Raw genomic sequence first — 23,042 nt, 5'->3', positions numbered from 1 at the left:
CCGGGTCCATCTTGCTAAAAACGTTCCCTAGATAAGGACACCCCATCTAGCAAAGAACATAATTGTGTCTGCCAACAAGTCAGTCATTAGTGTGTTACAAAGGACCTGATTCAAATTTTTCCTTTTCAATAGGTGATACTGCTTATAGGAACCAGAACCACACAACTCTATCTTTTCCAGTTCCAATTTAGCATTTCTGGACTTATTTGAATAAATGTTGTTTTGAAAAAAGACATGCAGGGGTTGATATTCAGAGTTTCCCTAAAGTCTTAGAAGAGTTTTAAGCTTTAAAAATAGCTGAGACTGATCTTTAGAAAGCATAAAACTGTCCTAAGGCTTTGGCACCCCGTTTTATTTCATTTTCTGAACGAGGAAATTAAAGCAGTAACAATTTGTTGTTGTTGTTGTGTGTTTGGGGGTTTTTTTAGGGGGGAAGGCAGTGGTTTTGGACATGATAAAACAGGAATGCAGTCTTCCTAGGGCCTATAACTCAGAGCAAGTCCTGTTTCACAGAGTATGCACTCAGTTCTCTCATGTAATATGCTATAAGTATGAATAAACATGCTTATCCAAATAAGACAACGCATTTAATCTCCATTTCTACAGATATTCTATTGACAGAAGCAGTGATCCTGGAAGATTCTTCTATGTGGACATTACAACAGGTGCCCTAATGACTGCAAGACCTCTTGACCGGGAGGAGTTTTCTTGGCATAATATCACTGTCCTTGCTATGGAAATGAGTAAGTGAAACAATACACTGGTCTCCATATAGTGACAAAACATAAGCATTGTAGAAAGTGAAAGTTTCCAGAGCCTGTTGGAACAAAAACTATATTCTTTATGGGAACAAATGGAAATCCTGGTTTACGCAAGTGAATTAATGTATTTAGTTCAAATACTTACTGAGGATCTCTATATACCTAGTCCTGTGCTAGAAATAAAAACAAACATATCGTGCAAAAGCAGCACAAAAAACAGCATCCTTGAACTAAAGAGCTACACTTCTGTATGAAGAAAAGGGACAATTCTTGAGAAATCTAAGAGGCTTTCAGTCTTTAATAAGATTAGGAATGCAAATAGTATATTATTATCAGATGAAAGGAAGCATTTATAGCATATCACCCTTACTATGCACATACATATACATGCATGTAAGAATTTGAAACATCTTACAACAGACTGTTAACATAAACCTGAAAATAAAATTGAAAATTAATAAACTAAATTAACATATTTATTATAATCTCAACACGAATTACATACTACTACATTCCATTTTTTCCCCACAACACCGAGTGATGAGGAATATTAAGGGAAATTATAAATCCTAATGTGTTGGCAGAAGTATGTACAGTCATTCATGAGGGCAATTTGGTAAGAAATCTTTTGTATTCAGATTCCCCAATACATTCATAGTCTTCTTCTCAATAATTATACTTCTAATAAGTATCTTAAGGAAACATTCATAATATTAACAAAGATTTATGTACCAAAATGCCCACTACATTGTTATTTTAGAAGAGGGGAAATACCTAAAAGTCTAATAACAGGAGTTTGACTACATAAATTATGGTACATACAGTAAAATCCTGTTTACATTAATATCAATTAATGTACCAATTAATTTCAAAGTACATTTCAATGACTTTAGGAAAATCTTGCCCTAAAATGTTAAAGTCTAAATCAAACATTTTTATTTTGCTTAATTTCAGAGTGTGTATGTGTGTGTGTGTATGAGAGTGAGAGAGAGAGAGAGAGAGAGAGATTGGACACATGTAACATTATACATAATATATAATGGATATCTCTGGCGGTAGGACCATGGGTCACACTTATTCTTGTTTTTCTGAAATTTTCATCATTGCCTCTATAAACAAGCACCAGCACAAGTTATAATGGGAAAATTTTAACATGTCAGCACTCTTGCTAACCAAGCAATATATTTAGGGGAAAAACAAGGCATAAATATTCTTGAGGGAAAAAATGAACCAGAAGAACAGGACATTTTGAGGTTTAATAAAATTATTCACTAAGCACAGTCTTGTCTTCCTGGGAAACTTCTGTGTTGTCTTCCTGGGACGGTGGCCAGACAGACAGACAGGAGGGTCGGCAGCCGGTAGTGAGATTCCGTGTGTGGTGGTGTCAAACAGGAGAGAGACCAAAAGGGTGTTGTTCCCCATGAGTGACTGTGAGTAGCTTCTGTCTCAGCCAAAAATGTGGATCTGGTGTGTGTCTGATCCGGTAACATCTCCTGACTCCAAAAGCAGAAATAAATGTGCAGTGTTACCTGTAATCCCATGAATAACTTAAAATCTTCTGAAACAGTAATTCAAAGAACTGATTACAGGTTTTCCCCACTATCTCAAAGTACAGGGTTCCTATGAAACCTTTTGTAGGCCAAAATGGTGTAACGTGAAGAAGCAGTTCCATTAGGACACATCTTGCTAGCAGATGCACAAAATAAAAAGCACAGATGCTCACAGACATAGCTCAAGGATATGGCAGCTTGATGCTGAGATGCTGGGTACTGTTTCCCGGGCAAGGAGCTTGCTGGTGCCACTCTCACTGCCCAGGCCACAACCTGACTTCATCTAGAACCTGAAGTCTAAGCCAAGTGAGAAACTCAAAACCTCTTTTTAAGATTCATTTGTGATGCCTGCTCCCCGGGGAGTCTCACCCCGCCCCTCACCCTCCTGACGTCACACACTCTCTCCAGCACACACCTTGCCTGCCCACACTCATGTTCCAACCACACTCTTAACAGGAACCCCCTGCAACCTGGCGTTGATAGTTCCATGGTCTTTATCCATTCCTTCAAAAACCAGAATGAGGAAACAAATACCTGCTCCAACAAAGAGCTGCTTCCTTTTGTTTCTGAATCCTTCTCACCTTTGGTTTTTGTTTATCTGTATTGTGTTTGCTTCCTTTAGACAATCCATCCCAGGTTGGAAGTGTTCCTGTCACAATCAAAGTCTTAGATGTGAATGACAATGCCCCAGAGTTCCCCCGATTCTATGAAGCTTTTGTCTGTGAGAATGCCAAGGCAGGACAGGTAAGCAGTCTATGCACTGTGGTTAACCTCCCAACAGGTGGAAATGACAGTTACAGATAACCAGATTGGCCATCAAAGAAATTTAGACTCCAGAGCTAACAGTTTGTAAAAGAGTCCCCTACTTCTGTTTATCATGTTACAACCACTTATTTGCTAAGACAACTATTCAGAACCTGTTACATTTTATGATCTAAAAAAGGCTGTGAATCAAGGTAGTTTACCCAGCTTGTAACTGAACCATACAGAACCAATTACAGTTACATGTGCTTTGGACCCTGGAAACAAGGGGCCATGAATATCAAGGGGAAAAAAAAAAGAGCCTTTTTCTCCGCTTAGCACTAATCCTTGAAAACATCTGCAGAAGGCAGGCTCGTTTGTTAATCTTCCTGCCTCCCCTTCTTCTGACAGCAGGCATCCCCGAGGGACTGTCTGCCCTATTCCTGCCTACGCTCTCCTCCCTCAGCTAGAACACCCTTGTTCTCAGTTCCCTCACGTCACATGAAGTTTTGAGAGGAAAGGCATCTTAAGGAACAAATGTCTACTTATTTGAAACAGCTTTAGCTCCATCATCTTCGTATACATTTGCCTATTTTTTTTTAAGTCTGCTTAAAACCTAAGTGAATATTTGTTTGACTAAATCCAAGTAGTGCAACTGAACTGTGTCTGGAATGGCCATGTGATTAACACATGTGTTAGGCCGGTGCCCACACCATACCCAACCTGCCACACCTCAGATCACATGCCGTCTCTCCTCTTCTGTCCTACTTTTGTAAGATGCTATCCTCTCTACCTTTGACCCAACAGACTCCCTAACAGTCCTGCCTTACTTCCCCCGAGCTTATTTTGTGACCCTGAGGATCCTGGTCCAGGCGCTGGGTGCAGACAGCAAGCAGTCATGGTTTGGTGATTCAGGCTTCTCGACTGTAAAGTAGTTTCTGCTTCCATTGCTGTCTCCCTATCCTGCAGCATCTCGCTGCACACGGAGACTCTGTCTATACAACCAGAACTTACACTAGCTGCCTGAACTCAGCAAAGATTGCCTCAATGCATCTTTACTGTTCTTTCCATGCAAAGAAAAAGTGACTCCCTTGTCCCGGGTGGGGGAGTGGGGAAATGTGTCCTGCAGTCATTCTCATGTAAGTTATCTCATCCATTCAAGCCTGAAACCCAGTGCAATGGTCTATAGCACGCCTACACTTTTTTCAACAAGACTAAGATAAATCTACCTTCATATCTATTGCATTTCTAGTCTAGAGAAACTTGAAATATTATGCAGCTAATAAAAGTTACAATTAACACTTAAAGCATAAGAAATGATCCATGTTATTATATAAGTAAAGAAAGGAGGCATAGAAACTACATGTACATGCCTTAAGTTACATAAAGTTGTATCTGCATGTGAACAAAAATTGGAAGGCAGGATAGAAAAACAGCCAGAGCTACTGTCCTAAGGTAGTTGAGATTTGGGCCTGCATTTTAATGATTTTTATATTATAATATGATAAGTTACATATATATTATAGAAATACAACACAAAAACTTGTTTTATACAGGATTATTACTATAATATGACATACTTTATATTACAATATGACAAGAGGATGATTTTTCTTCTGTAATATAGAGTAACAGGAACGCAGTACATTGAACCCCTCACACCCCCCAGTGAAGCATTCCCATCCTGCTGGAAACGAACAGCAGGATCCCACCGTGCTGTCACCGCTCCTGTCTTTGTGGCACACAGACTCTGCTCCCCACGTCTGCGTCTCTGTGTCCATCCGCTCCTGCTCTATTACACAGCCCTTTGAAGCACATAAACTTTTATGTGTGACTTCAGCTTCAGGTTGAGAGCCACAGGTCTATCGTAATGTCATGTTCATCATCTTTAGCCCAAGAAACATAAATCCAACCCTTTGATTTTGGCTCTGGGACATGTTTTGAAGATTTTCAAAAGCACACAGCTCAGTAGGTACGTCTGGTCTATGAAGACTCAGCCTTCTTGTGTAAGATTCGTCGGACACTGTCGTCAGCTCTGCATCTGCCGAGCTGGGACATGTGCTTTCCTCAGCGAAGAAAGCCCAGAGGGAAACCTGAGGACATTTGAGGTGCAGGCCGAGGGCAGCAGGAGGCCTGCCGAGCAGACTCTGGGATGGGAAGTGACGCTGGGGGTGGACTTGAACCTGCCCGGACAGGGGAAGCCCGGGAGAGGGGAGGCCTGGCAGAGCAGGCCCAGGAGAGGGGAGGCCCGGGAGAGCAGGCTCGGGAGAGGGGAAGCCCGGGAGAGCAGGCGCAGGAGAGGGGAGGACCAAGAGACAGGAGGCCCAGGAAAGGGGAGGCCCGGGAGAGCAGGCCCGGGAGAGGGGAGGCCCGGGAGAGCAGGCCCGGGACAGGGGAAGCCCGGGAGAGCAGGCTCGGGAGAGGGGAAGCCCGGGAGAGCAGGCCCGGGAGAGGGGAGGACCAAGAGACAGGAGGCCCAGGAAAGGGGAGGCCCGGGAGAGCAGGCCCGGGCGAGGGGAGGCCAGGGAGAGCAGGCCCAGGAGAGCAGGCGCAGGTGCTCCGAAGTCGTGTCTTCACTCACGTTCCTGAGAGCCCTGTAACCAAGCAGTCACATGCCCCAGGTCTCCACCATACACATAAACAACTTCACAGGCCAGATGTGCTGAAAGGACTATTTGCCAAGTTATACATACTCACCTGTTTATAACATTCATGAAGAAACATGTCTTCACACATCTGACAAGACAGAGGATACAGGATCTGTCTGGGAGGGGTGGGCAGTGGGGTGATCCTTGAGTGGGAGTAGCAGGGACCCCGGGCTGGGCTGCTGGGCCACAGTCCTCTCCAGGGCTCTCCCGATCCCTCGCCAGCACGGCAGTTCCATCCTCCCAACCTCAGACTGCAGAGCCCCGTGCCAGCTGAGTTCACCAGGAGGCGTGAGCTGAGCTGGAGTGCTGGTCTAAGATGTTTAGTAGTGAGTAAGAAATGCCCCTGGGACCAACTCCTGTGCCAGAGAAGAGCTTCTGCAGGGCTGGACAAGAGACGCCCAGCAGTGGTGCAGACCACGGACAGCTCTTGGGGACTCCACCGACGCTGAGGGCTTTCCTGAGTCGAGACCGGGTGGCCAGGCCTGTATACATCGTATCAGTCACTGGACACAGACTGTTCTGGCAGGATGTGGAGACTGTCGGGAGGTGGGTCTCACCAACTGAGGCCATCCACAGAGAGACTGACAGGTGAAGGCATCAAGTCCTCCCCTGAAGGGGGTCTGAGCAGCACTGTGTTTACAGCGAGCCCCTTGCTAGAAGCCTCCCCCTCGCTTACTCACTCTTCGGGACACTGTTAGAGTATCTGTACCGCCCTTCATTTACAGATGAAGAAAGAGAGACTAAGCCAGCCCCCCTCAGCCCCCTGCTGACCTTTAGAGCCCCACCTTCTACCTGCTGACAGCAGGGGTGTCGAGTCCAGAGCCAGGCCCGGGAGGGGTGGGCAGTCTGTGCTGCGGCTGGCGGGAGAGCGCACTCGGGCAGACCGCCTTCAGCACCTTGTCCATCCCCCCGTCTGCCAGCCAGCGTCTCAGCTGTGCACCTCACACTGCTTTCTTACCAACTTTTCCATCCTGCTCGGCAAAACCTTCCTAGCAACTTAGTACTTTGAAGAGCAGATGGAAAAGGCAAAATTCTGGCCAGAGAGCTCAAGAAGCTGCCACCCCACCTCCTGCTCTCCTGGGCCCCCAACTCTGCTTCCGGCTCCTGTCTGGTCTGTAACCCTACCCTGGGGGTCTTGTGCTCTGCACTCTATCTAGCTCCCCTTCCTGCCAACAGAGTGACTGCTCTGTGACCCATTCTCTCACATCTGTTTTCCACTAACTTGAAATCATTGATGAAATGTCTGTTTACTGCCCACTGGGTATTGCTCATTTTTAAGCAGAGGCCTCTCAAAGCTTCCCTGGTGGATCAGGTGGTAAAGAATCCAACTGCCAGTGCAGGAGACCCGGGTTTGATCCCTGAGTTGGGAAGATCCCCTGGAGGAGGGAATGGCTACCCGCTCCAGCATTCTTGCCTGGAGAATTCCATGGGCAGAGGAGCCTGGCAAGTTATACAGTCCATGGGGTTGCAAAGAATCGGACATGACTGAGCAACTAACACTTTCACTTTCACTCTCAAAGACAGCAATCTGACCGTGAACTATGAACCCAAAGGTGAGGCTAAGACAGTGAGGGAAGAGGACAAACAGCGGGAAACAAGCAGGACCCTGCGGCACCCCCAAGCCCTTTCATTCAGCCTTCTGTCCTGACCACCTAAAACGGGCCAGATGCGGAGGGAGGATATGGTGCTATTTCAACATCTAACGTCCAAAGCATGTTTTCGGTGACCCTACCCTGGGCCTGTTAACACGTGTGCATGCTCAGTAGCTCAGTCGTGTCTGACTCTGCGACTCCATGAACTGCAGCCCACCAGGCTCCTCTGTCCATGGGATTTCCCAGGCAGGAATACTGGAGTGGGCTGCTGTTTCCTTCTCCAGGGGATCCTCCCAACCCAGGGATCAAACCTGCCTCTCCTGAGTTGTCCCTGTTGGCAGGAGGACTGTTTACCACTAAGCCACCTGGGAAGCCCCGACAATAAACCAAACTTCAGTCCGGGCTGGGGGATGGTACAGAGACTGCGAGGGAAGCTTCAGGATGGCCTCACTAGGTAATGCAGCCTGCGGTCTCATCTTCCTTGGGAGCCTTTGACTCTGACTCGCCTGGTTTCACGCCCCCCCCCCCCCCAGCTGATCCAGACCGTGAGCGCCGTGGACCAGGACGACCCGCGCAGTGGCCAGCACTTCTACTACAGCCTGGCTCCTGAGGCTGCGAACAACCCCAACTTCACCGTAAGGGACAACCAAGGTAAGCCGCTGGCTGCTGATGCTTCCCCACAGCACGGGCTGGACACTGTGGGCTGCTACACACGCACAGTGTCCGAGGTCACCAGCTCTTTCATGTTAATGGCATGGAAAGCATTAATACTCATCTGTACGATCCTTTTAAGGTTTTGTTTCAGAACATCAAAGACCAAGAACATCCTCAAACGTGACTCCGTCAGTTCACACACGTTTGTGCACTGGCTCTCGGCCAGACACGACGGAGGCACACGGGCTAAGGGCCTCCTCCATCCCCACCAAGCAGCTTCGTTTATATGCTCTTTAACTATGAGAAGAATTTGAGCAAGGAGACAGAAGCAGCCTACACAGAAAAACCTGAGGGGACACTTCTCAGCAAGGATCAAAGAAGGAAACAGAAAAGCTCCTAGAACAAAAGGAGACAGAGGCTAAGTAACAGAGAACAAGGGCAAACTCAGAAACACGGTGAGTAGTTCTGGCACCGAAACCTCTGCTCCTTTGGAATGATTCGGAAAGAACAGTCAGGCGGGGTTCCCTCTTGCAGAAACTGCTTCTCACTACAGCTCTGCTGGAACAGAATTCCACAGCCCTCTGCTCCAAAAGGCATTCGGATCAGCTACAGAGTCGACAGAGCAAGCGCACTCTGCCCTGGGCACAGATGGGAAAAGGAGCGGCTCTTGTGCTCTGGCCAGAGGGTTTTCAGGGAAAGGTCAGAGCAGGTGAAAAAATAACAATCTGTCGAGCGAGCCCCTTCCACTGCCAGGTCTGCTACCAACTAGTCTGACCTTGGGGAGGAAGGGCATCACTTCTCTGGGCTGTGTGGCCTCATTTTTATTCCAATCTAAAGCGCTGTCAAATCTAACCATCTAAACAAAGGGTAAAAAAAGGCCATGATTTAGGCACACCTAGTGTTGGTCTCAAATGTCAAAGTATTAATTCCATCCCACACGACGTTGTGCTGTTAAAACCTGAGGATATCAAACCTGTTTTATTCTAAATGGAAAGCACTCTTCCAAGTCATCCTTTTAAACTTCCACATAAAAAAATTATCAAATGATAATTCTGGAAAGGAAGAGTAGTATAAACTACAACAACAGAAGAACTATAATTAAATATCCTGGTATTTTTGCTGGGTCAAATTTTGAATTATTCATTTATCTACTTCTTTTGTATTAGTTGCTCAGTTGTGTCCGACTCTTTGTGACCCCAGGAGCCCACCAGGCTGCTCTGTCATGGGATTTTCCAGGCAAGAATACTGGAGTGGGCTGCCATCCCCTTCGCCAGAGGAAACTTCCCGACCCAGGGATAGAACCCGTCTCCCACAGTGCAGGCAGTCCCACCATCTGAGCCACTAGGGGAAGTTACTCCCTTTGGAAACCCTTAAAAGGCCGTTTAGCCCCTTCAGGATAGGCTTTACAGTAGAAACCCTGGGGGGAAACAATACATTATGCTGTTTCTTCATTTTCCTAAGTGTCACTGTTCCTTCACTGATATTTGTAAGATCAACACAGAAACAACATACAGCAATTGCAAACCGCTGCAATTATCTTAACTAGGACTTTGGATGCCAATTCATGGAGTCAACACCATAAAAAGACGGCCACTGGAACACAGTGACTATAGAAACAAATGATTCATCTTGTGGAAGGTTTTCCAAAAAAGAAATCAGCACATCTTCAGCAGAGAGAATGAACTCAATCTCCTCAGGACCATTTATCCCTCGAGTATCCTTTACTGAGGCTCGTTAAAAAATTGACCAGTATCTGATATGGTGGATCTACTGTCAAGCCCTCCAACTCCCTTGCCTGAAACACTGTTTTCACTTATGAACACAACACTGCACTATCTCAAGTAAAGCCTTTCTTACTTTTTTAAATTCCCAAGCATTGTGAAAAGGACTGAGTGTATACTTCATAGTTTTACCTACATTTTCCCATACTTTGCTTTATTTGATATTCACGATAATCCTATAAGGTCTTAAGCAAGTTACTAACACCTCTGATTCGCATGTCTCATTTGATAGATGAGGGAAGAAAGTAAATAGCCCATGATCAGAGTGAGTAAGCAGTAAGACTGGGACTGGAAGTTGGACCTCTTGTTTTACACACACACACACACACACACACACACAGTTTTGTGTTGCTGTGAAAACAAATACTGTTTCCAAATAGGTTATTCAAGTTCCAGTTATAATATTCAACAAAAAATCTGCTACTACATGCCAGCCCCTTTCTAGGACCAGTCTCAGCAATGATCTTTTCTTTAAACTTTAATCTTAACTTTAATCTTTTCTTTAAACTGATCTTTTCTTTAATCTTAAATAATTCTGAGATCAAGAAATATATGATGCATGGGAGGCATAATGTAATACTGATAAGAAATTCAGCTCTTCTTCAGCTTTCTAAAAATCTGATGAGCTGTCCTTGATGGAAATGGAAAAGATTTGAGAAAAATCTGATTTCTGAAAAATAATTAAAACTGTGAAGCAAAATTAGTAATTCTTAAGCTATTAAATTTACAAAACAGAGAAGATTAGGTAGATTGTGTGGCAGGTGGAAATACAATCTTCGGGTTGGCAACCAACTACTATCTTTTTCCACTGAGAAGAAAATGAGAGAAAAAAGGCCTGTAAAAAGCTGATAGAGATTTCAACTAGCTGAATAATTTTCAACACTGTTACAAAACTAAGTGGCTACATAACACAATGGAAGGAGTATGCATTTGGAGTCAGAGACTAGAGTTCAAATCCCAGCTCTGTTAGTAAACCAGTGACTTGGACCCCACTACATGATGTCTCCAGGCCTTAACTCTCCCAGTGTGACAGGGTGAGATTACCATTATTTCACCAAGTGGTGCTAAAGAGGAATGAGCTGCTGCATGTGAAGTCTAAAACGCCGTGCACATACGCACCCAAGAATCAACTGGTCTCATGAAAAAACAGGTGGAGGAAGAGACGGAAAATTAATTAAGGAAGAACGTGTTAGAATAGGCTGGCTAGGCTGTGCAAACAAAGGACACCAAAATCTCAGCGGCTTAACTCAAGTTAATTCCTTGCTCACACAAAGCCGACTGCGTGCGGGCCTGGCGGGGCAGGACAGCCGTCGCGTGCAGGCGGCCCAGGCCGCCTGGCCCTCCGTCTAATGTGCTCTCACACACTGCACCACGGCAAGAGAGCACCAGAGTCACACCAGCTGGTACACGCTGCTGCCCGGAAGTGACACGGATCACCTTTGCTCATTCCCGTCACCAAAAGCGAATCATATGCAAGTATCCAAAGTCAAAAGCGGAGAAGAGTATAATCCTTTTTATGTAAGAAATGATACTGATATTAATAACATTTCCTTTGATTAGGCTCTCCGAATTTTTTGTGAAGTTCCAGACTCCTCCCTGTGAAATGCGAAACGCATCCAGAGAACCTTCCATATTGCTGATGTTGGCTTTGAGAGTCACTGTTTTTATGTCCTTCCACATCTCAAACTTCTCCTCTGCTAAAAAAGACACCAGCTTTGCAAAAACCCACTCAAGAAACCTTGAGAAGATAGATTAAAAAATAAAAGATCCTAAAACATTACATTAAGCAAATATAAATACACACACACACACACCAGCTTTGTAAAAGCATACCAAACAAGCTGGCTAATCCTCTTTAAAACTGGAGGAGAAAACCAGTATTGAGTTTTCACCAAATACATATGAATTGCTTAAACTCAGACCACCAAGTAGTGGGAAATAATAGGGTGTGTCATATGATTTGGGGATTTCAAATAAGCTTCTGCTAAATGATCAAGTTCATCAGAAAGTACAGGAACTGGTGACTGCATTTCAAAGGCATAAAAGAAAACAGCCAAAGACATGAATTCCAGCTGCAGAGGCAAAAAGCAGCAGTCTGCCAGAGCCACGTGGGCTCCTCCGCACTCCTCTCCTGGAGGCTCGAGAGCAGCAGCGGGGGCCTCGGAAAGCTGCTGAGAGGGAACAAGCAGGGACCACACGCCGCCAGTGATGGTTCACTTCTGTCGAGCTTTCCCAGGGACATTTCAGTTAGATCTGAGGCCTGACAGTTCGCCCTGGGCACTTCATGTCACGAAGGGGAAGACAGACTCTCAAAAAGGGATTCTTTCCCAAGCCTCAGGGTTTTTTTGCCTAGAAGCAAGCAAAAATCTTGGTTTCTGAACCCAACTGCTGACCCTGACAAATCTGAGCGGCTGCAGCGGACCTCCTCCAGGGAATGCTGTCCCTTCCCTGCCTTCCCCACCGGTTCCTGCCCCTTGCTTTCCCCAATTCACGAAATTAACTCTCTCGGTGGTTCTTCCTTTCCATTCCCTTCTCCTTTTCCCTCTTCCCTTTCCAATCCTGGAACCCCTGTCTGCTCCAGATAACACCGCCCGGATCCTGACCAGGAGGTCTGGCTTCCGGCAGCAGGACCAGAGTGTCTTCTACCTGCCCATCCTGATCTCGGACGGCGGGCAGCCGGTGCTGAGCAGCACGGGCACGCTGACCATCCAGGTGTGCGGCTGTGACGACGAGGGCCACGTGCTGTCCTGCAGCCCCGAGGCCTACATGCTCCCTGTGAGCCTCAGCCGCGGCGCGCTCATCGCCATCCTGGCCTGCGTCTTCGTCCTCCTGGGTGAGTGAGTGGCTCCTCCCCACACTGGGGCCCTGCGCATGCTGCCCTAGACAGCATCCCATCAGCATCCTAACTCAGCCGGCCAGGACTGGTTTTCCACACTCGGCTGATTGCAAGGGTGGCGGAGCAATGCTGGGAAAGAGGAACGAGAGGGAAGACTGTCCCTGCCTTCAAGGCCAGATCAACGCATACATATTTATCAAGCATTTATCAGAGCCAGGCTGCCATCCTAGACGCTGGGATTAATGAGACAGAAATGTTCCAGCCTTCACAGGGCTTACTTCAAAACAAAGCAAGTCATTCTGACATCACAAAACCTACGTGGTCATTTTGGACAGGATGTGATGATCACCTCTCCTAACGCCCTCCTCTCAGATACGGAACGACAGGCAGTGACAGGCCCAAGCCACATCTCAGGGGCAGAGTCAGGACTGAAAGGCAGGCAGGCCCCACTCTGCATATCCCTGCATCTGAGCAGTACCACCCTTCTCCCGAATGTTCACCCCCAGCTCCCGGAGGCGGTAAGTGCTACAGAGAAGGAGGGAGGGACACGGAGTGCTGGGAGAAGAGGAGACGGAGCTGGGCGTCATTTTAAGTGAGGCAGTCAGAGAAGACCTCACTGGCAAGAGAACCTCTGAGCAGAGATCTGAAAGAAGTGACAGACTGAGCAACACGGAGAGCTGGGAGGATGCGCTGTCCGGGGCGTCAGCACACGCCCAGGCTCGGCGGCCTCTAACCAGCACCGCTGTGCCTCCGCAGCTGCGACAGGACGGCCTGGCGACAGGCCCCTGGGCGGCACTGCGGCGGCAGGGGCCCTTCCTCGTCGGAGGCCACACTGCCTGCAAAGCAGCCACCCAGCCCCCCTGTACCCACGGCCACTCGTGCTATCATTCTCAACATCCACACGCCAGAGCAAACATAAAACACCTAAACCGACTCCTGAAACCAAGAAAGTATCTGCACATAGCCCCCACCTCTTCTGATGGAGTTAATTCATAGCACACATATTTTGCTTAGAGAAAAGCAGACTCAGTAAACCAGTATTATTATTCAATTTGGAAGAAATCCTAGCATTCTATAAGGGAAATGAGTAAAGCATTGGGGATTTAAATTAGAATTTAAGCCCTGATCTTAAGTTTACCTTCACACCAAGAGACTGAGTCAGACCAAAGAAAGGTATCACTGTAAAATGTCAGTGCTTGACTGAATTTCTAGTAGGTCTGCTAAATATGCTTCTCAAAAAAACATTTTAAAGTACAACACGTGGTTCCTTTTTGTTGTCTCAGCTCAGTGCTACGCGAAGGGAGATAACAGGATAAAGAAGTTACCTTTCTAAGTCCTTGAATCCCTGATCACAGAGAACCTTTAGGTTTCTGGTCCCTTTCTATATTGACAAATAAAACCCTCCTGCAATTCCCTGAGTGTCCAGAAGGTGGCAGTGGGAGTCCTTTAACAGGATAACCTGCAAGAGGCCTCAGAAGAACTTGCTCCTAGGAGAAATTTCCAGTCTGGCTGTCCTTACCTCTATCTTTGGAAACTGTCTACATTATAAATTCACTCTATCCCACAAATAGTGAAGGAACCACCATGACAGAGAGACTGACTCAGAGATGCACAGGAGGCGCCGAGGTCAGAAGGGGTATGCGAGGGGCAGTTTATTCTGTGGCCCGTTATGACTTGTCTTTTGAATTGTATGTGATAAACAGACAGTTTTCAGTACCTAAACTGAGCAAAGCTGTCCTAAAATCCTTATACTCTTAGGCACTTTTGTCTAAAAGTGCACATTTCACATTAAATATAATTCATAAAACTGAGTAAGGCTAAATTGCAGCTGATCTGTCAAAAAATACATTTTGTGGACAAGTATGTAAACATATTAATTTGGACTATATTTTTTTTCATGTCTCAAATATGTATCTAGCCCCTAGAAAATCTCATAGGCCCTATCTCATAGGCATTGAGCCTACAGATCCTAAATAATAAACATCCCTAGAACCAATTCTCTTCTGTCAGGGAAGCCTTTCAGCTGAATAGGGTCATTTTCCCCAAAATTTGATTTTTAGGGGATTATACAATACTTATTCCTTAAATCAGTGAGTCTCAGTCCCTCAGTCCTGTCTGACTCTCTGTGACCCCATGGCGTGTAGCCTGCCAAGCTTCTCTGTCCATGCGATTCTCCAGGCAAGAATTCTGCAGTGGGCTGCCATTCCTGACTCCGGGGGAATCTTCCTGACCCAGGGATTGAAGCCGGGTCTCCGCAATACCAGAATTCTTCCCAGTAGAAACTTAGAGACTTTTCTAATTTTGCTTCCCAGCATTTTCTGAAATCCCACACCTGTCACTCCAGTGTCACTGGTGTGAAGGTTTTCCAGGTGAACAGGAAGAACACGCTGGTCCTGCTTCTGTGTTCTCTCTGAAACTCTGCAGCTCTATGACAGTCCTTATCACTGCCTGATTCATATCAATCATTAACGCCTATCATCTCCTTAGACTGCAAGCCTATAAAAAAAGAAATCATGTCCTACTCAACTTTGTTTCCCCTTTGCTTCAGATAATTCCCCCAAATACTGCCGTTTAGTAACTGCTCACTAAATCCCACAAACACAAGTTCACTTACAGTCCCATTTCTCCAACCTGCATTCATCCATCCAAATCACACCCCAACCACCACAGCCCACTTCAAGCCACCACTTCCTTAAAGTCCCATTAGCCTATTTCTCCAAAATCCCAGGGTCCTGTAGGCTGGGTTACATTTTTGCACACAGAGATAACATACGAGAGTTTATAATTGTTTCCTGTGTGTGCATTTTGTCACCCAAGCTATACAGGGAAACGTCATGTATTAACATTATTAACTGCAACTCACATTCCACATTCAGGTTTTAAAAACCATTACTGTGATTTCTTTAAGTTAGGCCATAATCTTAATGGGCATACGACTCTTTCCTCCCTTGGATAAACCGGGGTCTTATTGTGCAGTGTTGTCAAGCTGTCACTGTTCACCAGCTGTAACAAAGCATGGCAGGAAAAAAAAAAAAATCAATAGCGGTTCTACAGCCAAAAACGTCAAGACACTTCCTGGAAAACACTTTCAGTCAGAGAGATAAACAGTTCAATGGGCTTATCTCTATCTCCCCTTTAAACCCCATTGAACACATACCCTGGGGAAAAAAAAAAATTTGTTGCAATAAAATTTCATCCAAACCTGCAAGGGCACATCTAACAGTGTGGCGCTTCTTTGATAACATGATGAATCATATAAAATGTTACTGCTCACTCCCTCTCTTCCATGAACATCCTTAGAGCCGCAAAGTCACAACCATCTCTCTAAAGAAGGTTTTTCTGAAGAATCTGCGTTAACTAGACAATGGCAGTTATTTATGCACTCTTATTTTTTGGAGAAAACATGAAAAGACAAAGACTTTGGCTCATATTTAGCATATGTGCCTATGTGCATTTGCATTACCATATGATTGCAACTGACCCTTGGACAATGGTGGGGTGGGGTGTGGGGTGCAGACCAGCCCTGCAGTGGTATATAACTTAACAGTTGGCCCACAGTATCCACCTTTCAGCATCTGCGGCAACCAAGCCCAAGTACTGTACTATGTACTTACCGGAAAAAAAAAAGCACATCGAAGTGGACTCCAGTAGTTCAAATCCATGTTGCTTAAGGGTCAACAGTATATTTAGAGTAGAATCCTATAGAGACGCCAATAAAAAGAAAAAGCAGGATTTCATCTACGGAATAAGGTTTTCACATTGCTATAAGAGAAATATGTATGCATCCTTACCTAGTCAGAAGACATCACCTAATCTTTAAGCATATGCTCCATGGCGGGACACTGGGCTTTGTGCCTGGTTAATGAGACATTACACTTGTGTGGTTGGGTGTAGACACCCACACGCATTTCACTGCGATACAGTAAGACAGAGACCAGGGGGTGCTGGTGGTAAAGAACCCACCTGCCAATACAGGAGACTCAGGTTCAATCCCTGGGTGGGGAAGATCCCCTGGAGAAGGGAACGGCACCCCACTCCAGTATCCTTGCATGGAGAATCCCATGGACAAAGGGGCCTCGCGGGCTACAGTCCATGGGGTCACAACAGTCCTATGTGACTGAGTAACTATCACTTTCACGTCTACTTGAACCACCTGGAATTACATTACCACGTAAGGTTCAGCTGCCCGCAAGCGCCCCTCTGGACGCGGCAGGCAGAGTGAGACCGGGGTGCCGGGGAGGCGAGGCCCAAACCCCGCCTCGCCCCCGCAGACGAGCCTCCCCACCCCCCTCCCCACCCCCACGAGCCTCCGCACCCCCACCCGAGGGCTCGGCCCGGCTCCCCCGCCAACCTGGCCTCTGTGTGCCCGCAGTGCTGGTGCTGCTCATCCTCTCCCTGCGGAGGCACCGAAAGCAGCCCTACATCCTCGACGACGAGGAGAACATCCACGAGAACATCGTGCGGTACGACGACGAGGGCGGCGGCGAGGAGGACACCGAGGCCTTCGACATCGCAGCCATGTGGAACCCCCGCGAGGCGCAGGCGGCCGGCGCGCCCAAGACGCGGCAGGACATGCTGCCCGAGATCGAGAGCCTCTCGCGCTACGTGCCCCAGACGTGCGCCGTCAGCAGCACCGTGCACAGCTACGTGCTGGCCAAGCTCTACGAGGCCGACATGGACCTGTGGGCCCCGCCCTTCGACTCCCTGCAGACCTACATGTTCGAGGGCGACGGCTCGGTCGCCGGCTCGCTCAGCTCCCTGCAGTCGGCCACATCGGACTCAGAGCAGAGCTTCGACTTCCTCACGGACTGGGGGCCCCGCTTCCGGAAGCTGGCGGAGCTCTACGGGGCGTCGGAGGGGCCCGCGCCCCTATGGTGACGGAAGCCGGGAGGCGGGCGCGCGGCCAAAATTGGCCGGTCTGGGCGGCGGCTTCGCAGAAGAGCGCCCTGTCCACGGGAGCGGTGGCGTGCGGGCCAGCGCGGCCGGGGGCGCGCGGAGCTCTCTCTGGATCAGCTTTACTCGGTGAGGTTAAGCTACATCCTCAAAAGGAAACACAGGAAGAGGGGGGCAGAACCACCAACGACCTTTATTTTATTTTATTTAAAAATTTTTCTGATCCTGTATCCCAAGGTGTGGAGTCTGAGGTTACGTATGGCGGGTTTGGCTTGTCTCTGCCATTCACGAAGGCGTTTGTCTTCGTTGCCACTTCAGAGATGCTGAGCTTTTCAGTGCAGAGGTGGCCGTTGAAAACTGTTCTAATCTTCTGTTTGGGGGCTTTTTTAAAAAGTTATGTTCTATTCTCTCCATTTAAGGATTTGGCGGGTGCATCACCCTGCACAAACCAACCCACACATAAGAACACTGAAAGTGATTCCTCGGTGAGATTAACCTCACTTGTTCTGGGCTGGATGGAATCTCTTTCCATCCTTTTAAGACCAGGCTAAGGCCTAATTGGCATTGCATGGGGGGGGATGGGGGGTGGGAGAAGGAAGAGGCATTGACTTTAAGCTCAAGTTGAATGGCTGAACCTAGAGTTGTCGGCGTCACAGCCAATCCACCTCCATCGAGTTAGAGCGTTCTTGTTCCCTCAGCTCTTTAACTGTGCCCCTGCAAAACTGTTGGGAAGGAGACCAGAAAATCTGCCTCTTTTGCACTGTAGATGTCTCTTCCATGTGCCAAATGTGACGATTAGATGCTACGAAATGAAAGCCAAATAAAAAGAAGTATCTGATAAAAGCATGGGTTAGTGGGCTTTCCTAATCTGTGTGAGGTCAATCCAAGGGATGTTTACATACTGTAGATAACCTACTTGAACACAAATCAGTATTATAGAGAGTAAATGGATGTAAGAAAATTACATGTATAAGTTTTGTATATTTGTTAATAATTTTGGTAATAAATATGATGTACTGTATGTCAGTACCTTTAGCACTTCTTTTAATAAAAGTTAAATAGACGGGAAAGTCTGTTGCACATTTGTTTAATTGCTGAGCAGGTAAGAGATGGTTTTGTGATCCTGACCTAGTCTGAGGTTCTTGGGGCTAGAGCTGATTCATAAGGCAAAGGCCAAAGCACTGAAGTATGAGGCTGTGCATTCTGTTTTAGTCATTGATCAAATGAATGTATGGTTTAAACTGTGACCTTGTTAAGATTTTCATGAACGGCCTTCATTTCTCCATCTGTTAAAAGACCAAAGGATGGTTTGATAACAGCAACAACACAGTACTGAGTTTAGCCCATATTTTTTCATCTCCTGAGAGGGTATTGCACATAGCCACCAGAGATACTATTTTCATCTCTGTTTTGTTGGCAAATCAAATATCTACCAAAAATACATAACAAATATGTACATCTTGTCGATACTGGATGGGCTCAAAGAAGGCTGGAGCCATATTTATATATGTTCCCTAACAGGGGGTACACAGTAAGCGCTAAGTGGGTACATGATGAAAGGGATCTCTTTCTTTGACATCCTATTATTCAAGGATATTTTACACAATTATCCTCACCATTGGGAACAAATTGTGAATGAAAATAGTTTTCTGAGTGTCTTCGTTCTACGTTCTCAACTTTTGTGTGTGTCAGGGTCATCTGGAGCATAATCGCTTGTTAAACTGTAGCTTGTTGGGTCTTTGCTCACAGAGTTTCTCATTCAGTAGATCTAGGGAAATCTGCATTTTTTAAGCTAGCTATTTATGGCCACATGGCACGCAGGATCTTAGTTCCCCTACCAGGGATTGAACCGGTGCTCCCTGCAATAGAAGCACTGAGTCTTAACCACTGGACCGCCAGGGAAGTCCCGCATTTTGCACTTGTCATAAGCTCTTCGAGTCACACTGGTGCTGCGGGTCCAGGCAGGGACCCCACTTTGAGAGCATCTGGTGTATCATCTCTCTTTCTCAAATATATGAATGTTAGATTGTCAGTCCACTTGTACTGGTGCCCACTCCATCAGTAGAGTCATGTTGTGCAGGAAAAAGGACAGTTTGGCAGAAAACTGTAAAAAGGTTAATTAGAATCTGGAAGCCAGCAAGCCGTGCTTCGTTCTTTACCATGTGGTGCACTAAGACAGTGTGAGCATCACCAACTCAGTAGACGTGAGTCTGAGCAAACTCTGAGGGCTCGTGGAGGACCGAGGACCCTGACATGCTACAGTCCATGGGGTCACAAGAGTTAGACCTGACTTAGCGACTGCACAATACCACCACTAAGGCAAATTCTCATGTCAGCCTTCAGCGTACTGACCCTTTCCTCCATGAAAGGCAGGTCTTATACGTCCTCTTTGAGGGTAAAGTGTGATGTAAAAATAAACTTAGCAAAGAAAAAGCAAGAGTTTGAGTCCAAACAAGGCTTTGCAACATACCAGTTATGTGAATATAGGCAAATTAACCCCTATTACATTCTTTTCTATCACGAGCCCTGAGGATAATCGTTTGACCATCTCACTCTGTGTTGCGTGTTTTAAAAACAGAACAGCTGTCTCACCACAGGGGGTTAGCATGCCCCACATTCCTGCAAAAGTGGTCTGCTGTGATACTGGACACGAAGTGAGGAAGCAGAAGCTCCTGGGGCTCCTGCTTCCTGGGAGGATGTTTAATGGTGTGATATAGGAAGTGTCGGAGCACCACAGGACAGGAGATCTGTCTCAGCTCACACTCTAAGCTGAAGGAGACTCTTCCCTCCAGATGAGTTTTGGAGTTCCCTTTCCACTGCTGCAGTTTACCATGAATGCTGGTTCCTCTCAAAATAAAACACCATCACAACCAGGCAGAATGCAGTGTCATCAGGTTAAGCAAGAGAGCTGTAAAGAGATCCAGCCAGTTCTCTGTTAACAGGTAAAGCAGCTAGCCTTTAATTTACATGCTAGAGGGAAAAGGAGCATCTATGGAAATCAGTTGACAAGACTGTATTCTGAACAAGCACCCAGCAAAGATCAAGTTTAGTAATGAATTTGCTGAATCAGAGAAGCAGGATAGGGACTTTCCTGGTGGGCCATTGGTTAAGAATCTTGCAATGCGGGGGATGCCTGTAGGATCCCTGGTTGGGGAACTAAGACCCCACATGTCACAGAGCAACTAAGCCTGCTTGCCACAGCTAGAGAGTCTGTGCACCAGAACAAAAGACTCCACATCCCACATGCTGCGACTGAGACCAGGTGCGGCCAAATGAATACATACGAAAAAGAAAAATATTTCTAAAAAGCAGAATAACCAGGACCCTCTATATAGCACATGGAACTCTGCTCAATATTATATGGAAACCTGGATGGGAGGGGAGTCTGGGGAAGAATGGATACAAGTATACCTAATGCTGAGTCCCTTTGCTGTTCATGTGAAACTCAGAACATTGTTTATTGGCTGTACCCCAATATAAAATAAAAATTTAGAACAGAAAAAGCAGAATATCCCAACATGGCAAATAGTAAAGACAAAGAAGGGAGTAGTTTACACAAGGAAGAGTCTATAAATCCTGAAAACAAAATTCAGACAAGTAAAAATCAGAGTAGGCACACTGACTAAGTTGTTACGAGTTTACTGGTGATCCAGAACTAAATCTTGATGTCAGAATCCCCAGTATTTCCTTTCTAGTGCCTGAACTACATGAACCTGGAATGCACTTTGCAGGAAGTTCTTTTTGCAGATGGACTAATTCTCAAATCCACTTGTCATCTTCATAACAATTAAAGAACTTTCAAGATACTTTCATGTGTAAATACCTCGATTTGAGAGACTTCTGCATGATCCTAAGGGTCAAGGTTCTGGTATAGAGAGTGGAAAAAATTAAATCAAGGAATCTTCTTTGTAAGATGATCTACTAATGAGACGTATCTGTCTCGTGTACCTGTTGTGCAAAAATTGTAAGTACTAAATTATAGTACAACATCAACCAAAACCAGAATTTTTCTTAAATCTTTCCTCCTGGGATAGGAGACTTATAAATCCTACCCCGTGTGTTTGGTCCATACTCTCTATTTGTAAGGACTGCCAGATAACTGATGATGAGGCTGTTTCTTACACTCCAGGCTTTTAACTGCAGTGGTCACCTTCCTGGTACCTATGGTAAAAAGGGCTGCTTACCATCCCCAAAAACTTTAGGGCACTTCACTGAAAAAGCTAGTGAAACTACCTCTGAGTCTTTTCTTACTTCTCGGGAAGATCGGATACTAGCTTTCATTATTTTCACTTCTCTTTCTTCATGCCGACTGTTTCGCTACCACTGCTGCATGAAAAGACACTCAGTGGGATAAAACAATTACCGTGCTCGCAGATGCTGTGGATCAGCTGGGAATTCTGGAAGGATATGTTAGTGACACCTCTTCACATCAGGACCTTAGCTGAGGCGACTCCATGGCTAGGGCTCAACTCATCCAAATGCTCACTCCCCTCCATGTCTGGTGGCTGCTTCACTGATAGCAATGAAGACCTCAGATGGAGCTTCAGCAGGACTTCGTTCCAGCTGCTTGGGCGTCTCACATCATGGGGGTAGGTTCCAAGAATGAACATCACAAGAAAACTGGGCAGAAGCTGAATCACCTTATATAATTTCAGAAGTCACATAATACCGCTTCTAGAGTGGTCACGAGCTTCTCCATAATGAAGAAGAGGGAACATAGACTTCACCTCTCAATGGAAAAAGTATCAAGATACATTGTAAGAAAAAGTAATGTGCCCATTACTGGGAAATGCAGTCAGTCATATTGTCTTTCCCTTTTTTCCACTTTGCCTCTTTCCTCTATTCCAAGAATCACTTTGGATTTCATTCACCATTTCTTTTCTCTCTTCCATCCCTCTCCTCAAAAAACATTCTTGTTATATAGGTATAACATCTCTGAAATCCAGTTTTATCCTGACCATACAGTACTGTCAGAAATAAATATTTCATGAAAATGCTCAGCAAAATATCTGATATATAACAGGCATTCAGTATATTTTTATGGAGGTATAATTAATATATACAGTCAACTACAGGTAAAGTATACAATTTAAGAAGTTTTGACATTATGTCCATACCCATGAAGCCATCATGCTGATCAAGATAGTAAGTGTATCTGTCACCCTCAAAAGATTTCTCATACCCAACTGTAATACCTCTCTCCCATCCCTGCCATCCACCCCTCCCCAACTGCAAGCCAACACAGATATGCTTTCTATCACCATAGATTTGTTTATATTTTCTAGAGTTTCATATAACTGTAATCATACAATGTGTGCTCCTTTTTTTTTTTTTTCCGTAGAGGATGGGGGCAGGCTTCTTTCACTCAGCATAGTTATTTTGAGATTCATTTATGTCACTATGTGCAACAATAGTTCATTGCTTTTTGTTGATAAGCAGTATACCATTGTTTAGGTACAACACAATTTGTTCATTATGTTAGTCTCTTCATGCTGCCAAAATAAAATGCCATAAATTGGGTGGCTTAAATAACATTTAGATATTTTCTGGAAGCTTGAGGTCGAAAATCAAGGTGCCAGCATGGTC

The 23,042-nt window shown here is 45.8% G+C and overlaps 1 protein-coding gene and 1 long non-coding RNA gene across 7 annotated transcripts in view; one reads left to right on the top strand and one right to left on the bottom strand.

Annotated features, from left to right (window-relative positions):
• Window positions 1-18,526, top strand: part of CDH20 (cadherin 20) — a 206,696-nt gene extending 188,170 nt beyond the window's left edge. For 5 of the 6 annotated variants that reach the window (XM_070452434.1, XM_070452437.1, XM_070452435.1 and 2 more), the window contains 5 exons: window positions 607-743; window positions 2,934-3,055; window positions 7,826-7,943; window positions 12,309-12,560; window positions 16,936-18,526. In XM_070452434.1, coding sequence (XP_070308535.1) covers window positions 607-743; window positions 2,934-3,055; window positions 7,826-7,943; window positions 12,309-12,560; window positions 16,936-17,441 — 1,135 coding nt within the window. In that variant the 3' untranslated portion in view covers window positions 17,442-18,526. Of the gene's footprint in view, window positions 1-606; window positions 744-2,933; window positions 3,056-4,679; window positions 4,801-7,825; window positions 7,944-12,308; window positions 12,561-16,935 lie in introns of those variants that run through there. The other variant, XM_070452440.1, reaches the window with a different exon arrangement.
• On the bottom strand, window positions 4,647-7,828 carry LOC139030342 (uncharacterized). The gene is made up of 2 exons (XR_011482621.1): window positions 5,750-7,828; window positions 4,647-5,646 (listed from the first exon to the last, which is right to left on the bottom strand). It is a non-coding gene; the product is annotated as an uncharacterized lncRNA (long non-coding RNA).
• Window positions 18,527-23,042: the final 4,516 nt, after the last annotated feature.

Source organism: Odocoileus virginianus, chromosome 22 (genome assembly GCF_023699985.2).
Source record: "Odocoileus virginianus isolate 20LAN1187 ecotype Illinois chromosome 22, Ovbor_1.2, whole genome shotgun sequence".
NCBI lineage: Eukaryota > Metazoa > Chordata > Mammalia > Artiodactyla > Cervidae > Odocoileus > Odocoileus virginianus.
The sequence above is the reverse complement of the archived record's forward strand: the minus strand, read 5'-3'. Positions and strand labels throughout refer to the sequence as shown.